Source organism: Myotis nattereri, assembly GCF_964212035.1.
Source record: "Myotis nattereri genome assembly, chromosome: 4".
NCBI classification, from domain to species: domain Eukaryota; kingdom Metazoa; phylum Chordata; class Mammalia; order Chiroptera; family Vespertilionidae; genus Myotis; species Myotis nattereri.
Genome location: NC_138079.1, coordinates 102,508,453 through 102,521,761, shown reverse-complemented (window position 1 = coordinate 102,521,761; position 13,309 = coordinate 102,508,453). Strand labels below are relative to the sequence as shown.

At 53.6% G+C, this 13,309-nt stretch overlaps 1 protein-coding gene across 1 annotated transcript; it reads right to left on the bottom strand.

Annotated features, from left to right (window-relative positions):
• Nucleotides 1–4,549: 4,549 nt before the first annotated feature.
• Nucleotides 4,550–13,018, bottom strand: LOC308518574 (mastin-like; the record flags this gene model as incomplete). Its single annotated transcript, XM_081090294.1, has 6 exons — nucleotides 4,550–4,720; nucleotides 4,842–4,999; nucleotides 10,695–10,969; nucleotides 11,165–11,345; nucleotides 11,492–11,552; nucleotides 12,968–13,018. The coding sequence occupies 6 exons, from the start codon at nucleotides 13,016–13,018 to the stop codon at nucleotides 4,550–4,552; spliced, it is 897 nt and encodes a 298-aa protein (XP_080946420.1).
• Nucleotides 13,019–13,309: the final 291 nt, after the last annotated feature.

The window sequence follows — 13,309 nt, the reverse complement described above, 5'->3', positions numbered from 1 at the left end:
GGTAACTCCCCGGGTTGTACTTTATATGTTAGTTCTGGGTGGATGTTCCCCTCCCAGAAGCCGGCCTTTCATGATTATAAATCTGGTCCCGCTTCCCTTTCTCCTAAAGTCAGTTCCCAGGAGTGATACTCGCCTAAAAATGGTCCATTTCACCTGATGGCAACTTTGTTTAATGTGGTTGTTCATACGAACCTCTTCCGAGTGTTAAAAATCTCTGCCCTGCCCATGTGTCTGGTCTCCTCTTTATTACTAATGTTATTTGTGCATCATGTTTCCTGCCTGATGGATCTTGCCACAGGTTTGCCAATTTCATTAGATTTAAGGAACTGACTTTTGACTTTGCAACCCTGTAATTTCTTTATTATCTAGTCCAGGGGCTTCTTATATTTGTTTTAAATTACCCCTGACTTTCTTCCGTTGGTTAGCCTGTCTTTTATTCTATTCTTTATGCTCTTGTTCGGTCTCCTCTGACATAATTTTTCTCACTTCTTGACTTAAACTTAACATTCTCTGTCCTATTTGTACTAAATCCAGAAAGGACTGGTCATTTCCCTCCAGGTACAAGTCCCCATCTCCCTGTGAATAGTAGTAGGTGGGATTTTCACCATTGTGAGTTATATATACATTTAATTTGCATTCTTTCCAAATGTAGGAGGGCTTCTGCCCATTTTTGATATAAGTGTGGGAAAGGTTAAAATAACAATGTAGCCTGTTGTTTTCTAATACCAGGCAACCGTAAGAGACCTCTGAGAACAGAAATTAAGGCTCAGTATTTACCGAGGATGTAAACAAAGGCAGAGAAATAAAACGTCCAGCGTCAGTAACAAAAGATGGTTCACAGGACGCCCCTCATAAACTCAGACAGTGAACTTGTGGGCAAGTGGCCTTGTCGCATGGTGTTCAGCTGTGACCTGCTCCTGTTCAACGTCTATCAAAGTCAATTGTGACCATGTAACTGCAAGTATTCGGCCCTTCCCAATCCATGCAACAGAACACACACACACACACACACACACACACACACACACGCAGAAGATGATGCATGGGCACCCATGGAGGGAGGCCCTAGGAGGCTACGGGGCCGGGAGACCAGCCTGGGGCTGAAAACTCAGTCCTGGGAGGCAGTGTGCCTGCGGGACCCTGGGCTTCCAGCTTCTTCACCAGCCTGCCGTGGAGCCAGGGGGAGAAGCAAGGCGACACACCTGGCGCTGCTCCTGGCAAAACTGATCTCCTCAGGGGAGAACAATCCAACTACCAACCAGGACGCTGGGAATGTCCCACAGGGAGGCGGCTGCACCTCCACCTGCGGGGCTTGTGCAGTAGGAGCCCAGCAGGCAAAGCCTAGGGAGCCCAGGTGGTGCCAGTCAAGATGCCTACCCATTAGAACACGGTGGGGACCAGGGGGCCTGTGTCTCCTGGGGGAGGGAGTGTGGACAGTGGAGAGCAAGCAGGAGGCAGGAGGGGACGGTGCAGGTGGAGCCCCGACAGCCTGAGTGTCACAGGCTGGCACCCTGGGTCTAGGAAGAGGGCCTGGCTGTGGGAGGACAGCCACCAGGAGAGGTGCCAGGAGCGGCGCACAGAACTCGGGGGCCTCCGTCAGAGCCCCGGCAGAAACTGCAGAGCTGGGTGCTGCCTGGAAGCCGGTTACAGGCGCTGCCCTCGGTGAGGAGCAAGGCCGTCCTATGGACACAAAGCTGCGCTCTGGCCTGTGTCCCTCTGAGCCATCGGGCAGAGTGAGTGAGGTCAGTGTCATTGTCAGTGTGGTCACAGGTGTCCCGTGGTTGGTGGGGCCCGAATGGGACAGCCAGTGCCATGAATGAGGGCCTCCAGGAGCCATCCCTGCCCCGGGTCCAACACCTCCATTGTGACCCGTGAGGACCCGTGGACGCTGGCACATTGCTGCCCCCTCAGCACCCAACCCGCCCTCGCTGGCCCAGCCTCCACTGCAGTGTTGCAAAATGGGGCTGTTAGGTAACAGAAGCTGTGCCCTTTGCCCACCTGCCCTCAGCCCTCCCCTATCAGGGCTCAGACATCCTCATCACAGCCCCGGCTTTGATCCTGAGCCTGATGCCCACGCAGCCCCACCCTCACTCTGTGCATCCGTTCCTGTCACTCAGACCCCCCACCCTGGGACCCCCAATGGCGGCCTGAGGACAGAAGGACTCCTGCTCAGAGCAGCAGTGCAGGGCACTGCCCCACTCCCTCCCACACACAGCTGCTGGCCTGAATGCCCACATGCACCTTATCTCAGCATCCCCTCTTCTTATCCTTTTTGTTAATCCTCACCAGAGGGTATTTTTTCCATTGATTTTTAGAGAGAGTGGAAGGGAAGTGGAGAGAGAGGAGAGAGAAAAGCATCAGTGTGAGAGGCATATATATTGGTTACCTCCTGCAGGCACCCCAACTCGGGGCTGGGGATCAAACCTGCAACCCAAGCACATGCCCTTGCCTGGGAATCAAACCCAGGCCTCTTCGCTCTGCGGTCCGACACCTCAACCACTGAGCCAAACCAGCCAGGGCCCCCTCTTCTTCTTTTTAAATTTATTTGCAGATCCACACCACGTCATAAATACAGAGATCATGAGAGCTTTGTTTTTTTCCTTATTAATTTTATCCCCACCCTTCCACCCCCTCCCCTTGGGCCACCACCCACTTGTTCTCTGTACCTCTGGGTCTGTTTCTGTTTTCTTTGTTCCTTTGCTTTGTTCTGTTTTAGATTCCACATATGAGCTGCTCATTTCTCAACATCTTTGCAAACATGTGGTTTTGTTGCACTTTTTCATTTCCTCCTCCCTGATGAGGGTGGCACTGCCTGTCCGTTCCTTCCCTCAGATTTCCTCTGACTGTGGAGGAGCCCGTCAGTGCTGGTGGCCGCTCAGGGGCGTCTGAGAATGGCATGCGGTGTGTTTCCCATTAGTGCCTGTTTCCTGTGTCCCACACCATTCCTCCGAGTGAGCATTTCTTCTTCCCGGAATAAATCCTGAAGTAGTTCTGTTAATGAGGGCCTGCGGGTGATAAGACACTCTGTGTGTCTTCTGTTTCCTAATGTCACTATTTTTTCCTCAATATTGTGTGACAGTTTATCTGGGGGAAAAATTTTATGTTGATGGTGATGTTTCCTCACCACTTCCAAGGAACTGCTCCAGGGTCTCCTTCCTCCTCCTGTTGCTGATCAGCGATCCCCTGTGTCTGACGTCATTTCCTTTAGGTTAAACTCTCACTTGTCTCTGTGGGCTTTTCATGTGGACATTGTGCAGTTTCACTAAAATGGCTTTAGGTGTAAAATTTATTTGTGTTTATTCTGCTGAATTTCACAGGGTACTTTCCACTGAAGATTCACAATTTTTCTTTGATTCTAGAAAGTTCTCAGATATTTATGTACAAATACTACATTTTCGTTTTTCCAGACAGGTTTTTAAGTTCCTAAAGAGGGGATCTCAATCTTTAATAAGCCTCTGAAGTTGGAGGCTCTCAAACCATCTAACAAGAAGCGCTTTCATGTTTTATGGGGTTTTTCATGATTCCTCTGTTACTGACATGCTGATGTTGAAAACCAACCAAGCCAACATTCAAGCTCTTTTTGTGAATGGTCCTCCACCCCCCAAACCCTTCCAAGCTCAAGCCTCTGTCCCCACCACCTCTGTCCCTCTGCCCCGAGCCCCTTCCCCTAATGCCCACCGTTGCTCATGCTTCATGAGCGGGGCCTGGCAGGTCTGCCCCATCAAACCCTCCCTGCAGGTCCAGGCTGGACACGCCCTGTGTCCCCCAGCTCTGTGTTCCGCACTCACCTCCACCCCGTGTCCCACACTCACTGCGGTGCTGTGGTTATGTCTGTCCTCACCTCCCTGTGGGTTTCAGGGGCCCAGGAACCCACTCAGTGACTCCTTGCCCCCGACACCTTGTCCATGCTGGGCACATGTGATCAAGGATAATTAAGGGAGGGAGGGAGGGGAGGAGGGAAGTAACACGTATGAAGTAAGAGAGAGAGAAGAACATAGAAGAGCAGAAAAGAAAATAAGAAGCAGTGGAAGGAGGGAGGGAGGAAGACAGGAAGAGGAAGTGGAGGGGTGGAGGGCGGAACACTGGGACAAGCATAACCCGCATGAGCTCCCAGAAATGCCATCACAGGGAACTGAGCCCTGGAAACCCCCTCACACCCGAACGCAGAGACCTGGGCCCCGGGGACTCTCAGAAATGCCCCCACTGCGCCCTCTGTCACCGCCATTATGAGTCCATGCCACCGTCTCAGCCACGGCTTGGAGTGGCTTTTCCAAGTTTAATGGGAATCAGAGGGTGAGCAGGAGGCCATGGGCCCAGGCCCCCTGTCCTGGCCCCCCTACTGTGAGAGACACCAGCCTGGGGAGCATCTCCTGTGTCTGCCACCCCAAAGTCAGGACAGGAGGGGACCCAGAGGGCGGGAGGCTCTTGACACAGTGGAGGGTGAGATGAAGGATGAGGTTGGAGGATGAGGCTGGAATTGGGAAAGAACAGGGGTGCCAACAAGGAAGATTGAGGGTCTCCCCATCATGGGAACCCTGCCTGGCCTCATCTAGGATCCAGGGGGCAGAGGGACACACTTCCGGATCCAAGAAATGAAGCTCATCACCCGGGCATACACCCCAGGGAAGTCGCGATGACCACAGCTGTATCCCCAGCTCACGATCCCTACCTGGACCCAGGTGCCTTCCCAGCTGCACACCAGGGGGCCCCCGGAGTCACCCTGTGGGGAGAGGCAGGACTCAGTGAACATCTCCACACGGGCCACTGCATGGAGCTTCTGTGTCCCGATTCCCGGGGCCAGGAGGGCACGGAGGACAGAGGACGGGGCAGGGGGGGCTCACCTGGCAGGAGTCCTGCCCCTCACTCCCAGCGCACAGCATGTCATCCCTGATGATCTGGCCAGTGTCAGTGGAAGAGTTCTGGTAGCGCTGGTTACAGACCCTGTTCCCCACCATGGGAACCATCACCTCCTGCAGCTGGTAGGGCCAGACCCGTGGAGCTGTGGGGAGGGGCTGGTTGAGAACCAGGGCTGGTCCAGGCTTCTGCTACTTCTGAACAACAACGTACTATTTCCAGTCCTTCTGGGCCCTGACTCTCCGGTCTAGAGCAGCTACACCTGGCCCTGGGACTGAGCTCCCAGCATCCACTACACCCATTCAGGTCTAGGACGCAGCACTTCATCAGCCACAGTCTGGGCTCCACAGGCCTGAGAGTGTTATCCCAGGATTGTTCTCCTTGAAAAGGAAGGGATCAGGGCTCATCCCAGAGAAATGCATCACAGCAGGAAGGAAACACTTCTGCGCTGATGGGTTGGGTTTTCCTTCTGATTGAGGGACCTGCCGCTCTCTCCCAGACTGGCTCATCCTCAGGAGGACGATCCAGGTCCACCCACCCCCACGGGGCGAGGGGAGGACCCAGGCAGAGCCGCGGGAGGGCCTGTTGCCTGCAGAGCAAACACCTGTGTCCTCAGGGTCCATGAATCTGATCGTGAAACCCCAGCTCTGCACACATTTAGGCTCAACAGGAAATCCCCCCTCTAGTAACCAAATGTAGAATTAGCACATGGCCCAGAACTCCCACTCCTAGTCTGTGCCCCAAAGAACGGAAAACAGGGATCCAAGGTGGAGACAGAGTAGGTGGAAGGTACACTCACCTCCTCCCGGGACCAAATCGGAATCACAACTAAATTACAGACAATCAACCTGAATATCCAACTGAAGACGGGCTGAAAAGAGGTCTCCTCATTAAGGACACATGGAAGAAGCCACATGGAGACGGCAGGGAGGGTGGAGACACAGGAAGGGCGGCATTGAGAGTTAGGAGGGACACCTCAGCTGCAAAGGTCCCCTGAGAAGGGAGGGGTCTCCACGCCATCCTGAGCTCCCAGCCTGGAGCACCAGTGCCTGGAAGAGGAGCTTCACAACATCTGGCTGTGACCATCCGTGGGGACTGCACTTGTCAGAGTGAGACAGGGGACTGCCAGGCACCCAGACGCCCTTTTAAAGGGCCAGTGCACAAACATCTCATTGGCAGGTACTCAAACTGGTCTCCAGAGGAGCAACAACCGCCCAGATTGGACAGGAGTCATACAGGGAGAGATTGGTTGTATGACTTTGGGGAGAGGGTTGGAGGGGCAGCCTCCATTGTCCAGGGCTGAGTCCTCTCCCACAAGCCCACAGATGCCATCTTTCCTGAGTTGAACATCCCCTCCATAGGGCATCAGCCTGGGGGAATGAACATGCCTCGCCCTCTACCCCCGCCCACTACAGGCTGCCAGTTGGCTCACCCGACCAAGTTCATGCCCTGCAGGGGCGCCTGACAGCTGCAACAAGCCTGGGCCCACACAGTCTTTCTCAGAAGCTCTGGAGGAGGTCTGAGCAGACTCCAGGGCTGTTGGAGACACACAGGGAGAGACTGAGCTATGTGTCTCTGAGGCGAGGGCCATTTCTCCAGGCACCCGACTAGCTCCACTGTGCACAGCCCTCCCTCCTCACTGCCAAATCCTAATCGGTGTGATCCTGATGAACTCGACTGGCCTCACCCTGACGACTCCCAGGGACCCTACCCCGCTGCAAAGATTTGAAGACCTCAGGTGGGTGGTGGGTGGTGGTGGCTGGCCTTGGTGTGCCCTGAGACTTTTATTGAGTGATTTCAGACCCAGCACTGGCGCTGAGTTTGAATCTGTATCAACCTGATGAACACCACTCGCTCCAACCCAATGACTCATTGAGAATCTACCTCATGCAACTCAACTACCACAGCAGGGCTCACCTCAACACACAAGGGACACTTCTGCGCACCTAGCTTAGCTGGAGGCTCTATCAGTGGCTGGGCCTAATGGCAACTGGCAGGCAGAGGCAGATTTTGGGGTGCTTTGGGCCTTTTGTGCCCTGACGCAGGTTTGGTATTGCTGGGAATCATCTCAGTATGCAGCTTGGCCCCTCCCATGTGCACCCAGGCCTAGCAGAGGGAGCCACCAACTGTGGATCACGTTGTAGCGTCTAACAGGCAGCTCAGGATAGGTCACAGGCAGTGTCTGACATTGACGTGCACCACAGTGCCTCCCTGGAGGCCTCAGAACCAGCCCACAGCAGAGTTCAACCAATTAGCTCTGCAAACGGCACACTCAAAGGGAGATCTCTGTAGGCACCAGACCCTGCCGGGGCAAATTCTGCTTCATGGGGTCAGCCTACTCACAGCAGCTCATACAGTGTGATCGTGGTCAATACTCAGTCAGTCAGCTTGAGGACCAACCCTACCTACCACAGGCCAACAACAATCAGGACTCAACCCCTACAACAGCAGGGTTCCCCGAACCCACACCAGGGACATTCCTGGGGCACCCAGCTTAGGGAGTCAGGGAGACTGCTCCACTGAGCTCCACAGGACATGTACTCCAAAATACCACCCTACCAGGACTGGGGGACATAGCAGATCTACCTGACACAGAGAAACAAATACAGAGAGGTGGCCAAAATGAGGAGACAAAGAAGCATGCCACAAAAGAAAGAACAGGAGAAAACCGTAGAAAAAGAACTAAATGAAATGGGGACAAGCAATGTACCAGATACAGAATTCAAAACAATGGTCCTAAGGATGCTCAAGGAACGTAGGGGAAGGGTGGATGAGCTCAGTGAGGACTGTAATTAAGAGAAAGTAAGCATAAAGAAAGGACTAGAAACCATAAGAGAAAACAGTCAGAAATGAAAAATATGAGATCTGAAATGACTACACTAGAAGGAATCAATAGCAGGTTAGATAAAGCACAAAATCAAGTCAGCAGTTTAAATGACAAGGTAGCAGAAATTACCTAATCAGAGTAGCGAAAAGAAAAAAAGATTTTTTAAATTAGGATAGTTTAAGGGACCTCTGGGACAGCGGTCACCAACTGGTGGTCCATGGACCACTGGTGGTCTGTGAGGGCCAAAAGCTTGGCAACCGCTGCTCTGGAACAACAGAAAGCATAACGTTTGCACCATAGGGGTACCAGAAGAAGAGAGAGAGCAAGGAGTGAGAACCTATTTGAAGAAATAATGATTTAAAACTTCCCCAACCTGGTGAAGAAAAAAACATACAAGCCCAGGAAGAACAGAGAGTCCCAAACAAGATGAACCCAAAGAGCCCACACCAAGACACATAATAATTAAAATGGCAGAGGCTAAAGACGAAGAGAGAACCTTAAAATCAGTAAGAGAAAGACAGTTACTGACAAGTGAGGTCCCATAAGACCAATTTCTCAACAGAAATATTTCAGGCAGAAGAGATTGACATGAAATATTTAAAGTGATATAGAGCAAGAATCTACAACCAAGACTACTTTACCCAGCAAGGCTCTCTTTTGTCCTAGCTGGTCTGGCTCAGCAGCTAGAGTGTCAGCCTAGGGAATGAAGGGTTCCGAGTTCAATTCCAGTCAAGGGCACATGCCTGAATTGCAGACATGATCCCATAAGGGGCATGCAAGAGGCAGCCTATCAATGATCCTCTGTGATCGTTCATGTTTCTATCTCTTTATCCCTCTCCCTTCCTCTCTGAATTCAATAAAAATATATTTAAAATATATATATATATATATATATATATATATATATATATATATATGCCACTACGTTCACTGCAGCATTGTTTACAGTGGCCAAGATGGAAACAGCGGAAGTGTTCTTTGCTAGATGATTGGATAAAGGTGTGATACAAGTTTACAGTGGAATACTCCTCAGCCATCAGAAAACATGACATACAGCCATTTAGGAAAACATGGATGGATCTTGAGAATATCATGCAAATTAAATTAGTCAGCCAGAAAAAGTTAAAAACCATACGATTTCACTCACACGTGGAATATAAAACTGAAAGCAGCAAATGAACAAACAAGAAAAAGAAACAAACCAAAACTCATAGATACAGATAACAGTGTGGTGGTCACCAGAGGAAAGGCAGGGGGAGGAAAGGGTAAAGGGGTCAATATAGGTGACAGAAGATGTGACTTTGGGTGATGGGCACACAATGCAAGATACAGATGATGTACCATAGAACTGCACACTGAAAACCTCTATAATCTTGTTAACCAAAGTCATCACAATAAATTGTAGAAAATAAGATATAAACAGCAAAAGAAGGGCATACAGAAAGCCAACAGACATATGAAAAGATGCCCAATGTCACTAATCATTAAAGAAATGCAAATTAAAACCACAATGAGATATCACCTCCCACCTGTCAGAATGGCTGTCATCAATACATCAACAAGCAACAAGTTTTGGTGAAGATGTGGAGAAGGGGGAGCCCTCACGCGCTGCTGGTGGCAATGCAGACTGGTGCAGCCCTGTGGGAGACAGTGTGGAGGCTCCTCAAAAAACTAAAAATGGAACTGCCTTACGACCCAACCATTCCACTTCTGGATGGACATCTGAAGAAACCCAAAACATAATTGGAAAGAATATATGCACCCCGATGTTCATTGCAGCGTATGTACAATAGCCAAGATGTGGAAGCAGCCCGAGTGCCCATCAACAGACAAGTGATAAAAACATGGTGGTACAAAGGAGGTGGAGCAAAAGTAGGCTTACGGTTATGAGTAGGCAAAATACAGAGTTTCTTCTTGTATTACTATTTATTTATTATTGTATTATTTTCCGTATGAACAACTATAAACTTACTTTTGCCACATCCTGTATGTACAATGGAATATTACTCAGCCATACAAAAAGAAACCTTACCATTATGCTAAGTTAAATAACCAGTCACAGAAAGACAAATACCATATGATTTCACCCATATGTGGAAACTAAAGAATAAAACAAACAAACACACAAAAGAGAAACAGGCTCATAGATCAGGGAACAGACTGGTGGTTACCGGAGGAGAAAAAGGAAGGATTAAAAAATACAGATTGGTAGCTGTAAAACAGTCACAGGGATGTGAAGTACACATTAGGGAACATACTCAATAATATTGTCATAGCTGTGGATGGTGCCCGGTGGGTATGGAAATATCGGGGGGAACGACACTTTGTAAAGTATATGATTGTCAAACCACCATGCTGTACGCCTCAAACTAATACAAAATAACATTGAATAGAAACTGTCATTGAAAATGTTTTAACGACTTGAGAACAGGTTCCCTGGCGGTGCCTGACGCACAGGTCACAGCAGCGTGACTCACAACAGCCAAAAGGTGGAGACGGTCTGTCGTTCAGGAAGGACGACAAAATGCTCCCTCCACCCAGTGGGAGGTTCCTCGGCCACAGAAAGCAATGCAGTTCTGACAGGGTTACAGCACAGCTGGGCCTGACAGCGTCATGCTACGTGAAAGAAGGCAAACACGCGGAAGCCACACGTTGCATGACTCACATTGACATGAAACGTCCAGAACAGGTAAATGCATAGAGGAGGAAAGGAGCTCCGGGGTTGGCAGGGCCTGGGGAGGGGAGTGACCGTGTCATGGAGACCAGGCTCCGTGTGCGAGGATGAGAATTTCTGGAGACGGTGGTGCTGAGGCTGCACAACACGGTGAATGTGCTGACGCCACTGAACCGCGCGCTGACCAATGTCAGGTATAACGTTATGCACATGTTGCCACAAGAAAAAGTGGAGGATTCCCCCAAATTGCAGAGAATAAAGTGTTGTCAGCAAAGCCACAGCCCCACACCCAGCGGGCTGCCCTGTGTCCACACGCCCAGCCGGCTCCCTGAGCCTTACCTCCGAGGCTGCTGTAGCCCCAGCCGGTCACCCAGCACATCTTCCTCTCAGGGACCCTCAGCGAGGCAGGAGGGAGGGGGACCAGGCCGATGCGCTCAGAGAGCGTCACAGGGGCCTCCAGTTTCAGCAGGGCCACGTCCGCGCCCCCCTCTGCAGACAGGCTCTGGTTGAACTTGGGGTGGCGGACGATCTTAGTCACATTTGTCAGTGTGTCATGGTCATAGAGTATCAGCTGCCCAACTTGAACCCTGAGGCCATAGGCCTCCCAGTCCTGCCTGGGGAGAGGGACCAGGAGCCTCTCAGAGGAGCCTCTGGGGCGGTGCCAGTCTGGGCACAGCAGCAGGGCTGGGGCTGCACTAACTGTGTCTTTCCCTGAGACCCCGGGCCCTGCCCACAGCCCCCCTCCCATCAGCCCTCTGTGAGTTTCCCACCCCCACCCCTGCCAGGGGGCCTCGGGCTGGGTGGCTCACCGCTGGGTGCAGTGGGCTGCGGTCAGCACCCACTGGTGGTGGATGAGGGAGCCCCCACAGATGTGCTGCCACAGCTCCAGCTCCTTATTGTACCGTCGGACGCTGACCTGCCAAGGCCATCGCCCAGCGGGGGCATTGTGTGCCCCCACGGGGCCACCCTGCTGCCTCCCTGAGCGGGGACCTGGGAACACAGGGGACGCCATCAGGGACCCAGCAGGCCCCTCGCACTCAGTCTCTGCCAGGACGAACCAAGGAGGCCCACCCTGATTGACGCTGAGGGGCCTGGGCAGCCTGAGCAGAAGATGGGGACAGGGAGTCAGGACTCACCTGGGAACGAGGGCACGGAGCCCCCCAGGCCTGGGAGGCTCAGGAACAGCAACCACAGCATCTGCGGGGATGGCAGGGGCCTGGGTGAGACCACCAAGGGATTGGGCTCCCCATGTGGGGATGTAGAAGCCGGGGTCTGAGCAGCGACATCCTCACCTGGAGGGACCCTCCCTGGGACCCTCTCTGCACCCCTTCATCCCCGGGCACAGGAAGGTCAGGCAGGGGCCCTCTGGCAGGGCCATGGGCAGAGAGAGCTGCTCCTCTCTCAGGCCCGCCCCAGGGTCAGTCAGCAGGCGGCGAGGAGCTGCTGCTGGGCCCTGACTCTACCTGCTCCAGACCTGCCACCCGCTGTCACTGGGCAGCAGCCATCTCTGGCTGCACGGATCTCAGGCACAAAGCACAGCCAGGCCGGCGGTCTGAGCAAGGAGAGCTGCCAAGAGGGTGCCGTTTTGCTGGAAGGAGCCCCAGAGCGTTGGGCCCAGGCAGGCGGGCCCAGGGAGGCAGAGCCCCAGAGCTGCTGCTGGGCCCCATGAGGCATAGGGCAGCCCCTGAATCCACTGGACCCTGTGAGGCAGCGTGGAGCTCGTCACCATCTGACTAGAGCATGCCATCTGCCTGGCATGTGGCCTGTGGCCACCCTCACCGCCACCAGCTGAGGCCATGCACACTGCCCCCTGCAGGGTGCTCTCCAGAAGCTGCACCGAGACCAGCTTTCATTCGGGTACAAGTCAGGGAGAGGCACCTGGGAGGCAGGTGGACAGAGCAAAGCTGGGCAGAGGGCGAGGCTGGAGCACAATGCAGGCTGATGACACCTTGACCAGCCCACAGGGAGACCCAGGCCACGGCGACACTGGGACTCAGTGCCAGCCCTGCCTCTCCCTGCGCTAGCCAAGAGGGACCTGCCGGGGCGAGGAAGCCAGAGGAACTGCCAGACCTCCCATCAGTTCCTGCCCTGAAGGGGGACCTGGCCTGCATCTGTGTCCAGCAGCGTCCACCGCCTTCTGCCTCGTGTGCTGAGGAGGGGCCGCAGGACCACCGAGGAGTCCCTGCCCAGGAAACTGGGAAGCAGAGGCTCAGGGTACAGCTGACGCCGCCAGGGCCCCTCCACTGTCCACCTGGGTCCCACCCTTTGCTACTAACCGTGACTCTGGGACTTGCCTGGTAGCACGACCCAGACCCCCATCCCTGAGGGGCTGAGCTCTGGTCCCAGGGACTTCTCAGGCCGGGTGGCTGCACATGTCCACCTGCCATCCCATTGACGAGGGGGTGGCAAGGGACACGCAAGGGTCCTCACCTTCCCTGCCCCCCATTGTGACACCGCAGCCCTGCCTCTGCCTGGTGCTCAGTGTCATTGTCCTACCAAGATGGTGGCACATCTTGCTCCCTGGCCTCCAGACACAAGGAGCTCAATGTACCCAGACAGCAGCTGTCACTCACATCTCAGGAACAGTCCTCAGTGCAGGCTGCATGGCCTGCCTTGTCCTGCCCCTCGCGGGGCTTGCCCATCACCAATACTTTTACCACCATCGTGTCTGCTGGGACCTGTGACGCCAGTGCAGCTGGACCTGCAGCAGAGCCCTGCCCAGCGCTGGGACCACTCAGAGCCGGCGGCCTGTTGTGGGGCCAGCGTCACGGGCTGGAGGGCACTGTGAGGTGGGGAGCACGCTGCTTCCCTGACAGGGGCCGAGGCCCTCACTGGCCTGTTGTTTTGATGGGGCCCCTGGGTGCTGGGCCGTGGGAATCCTAAAGATTTCCTGTGGCCAGGCCCTGCCTCCTCAGGGGCGCTCCCCTCTCAGGAGCACACAGCCTGGCGGCCTG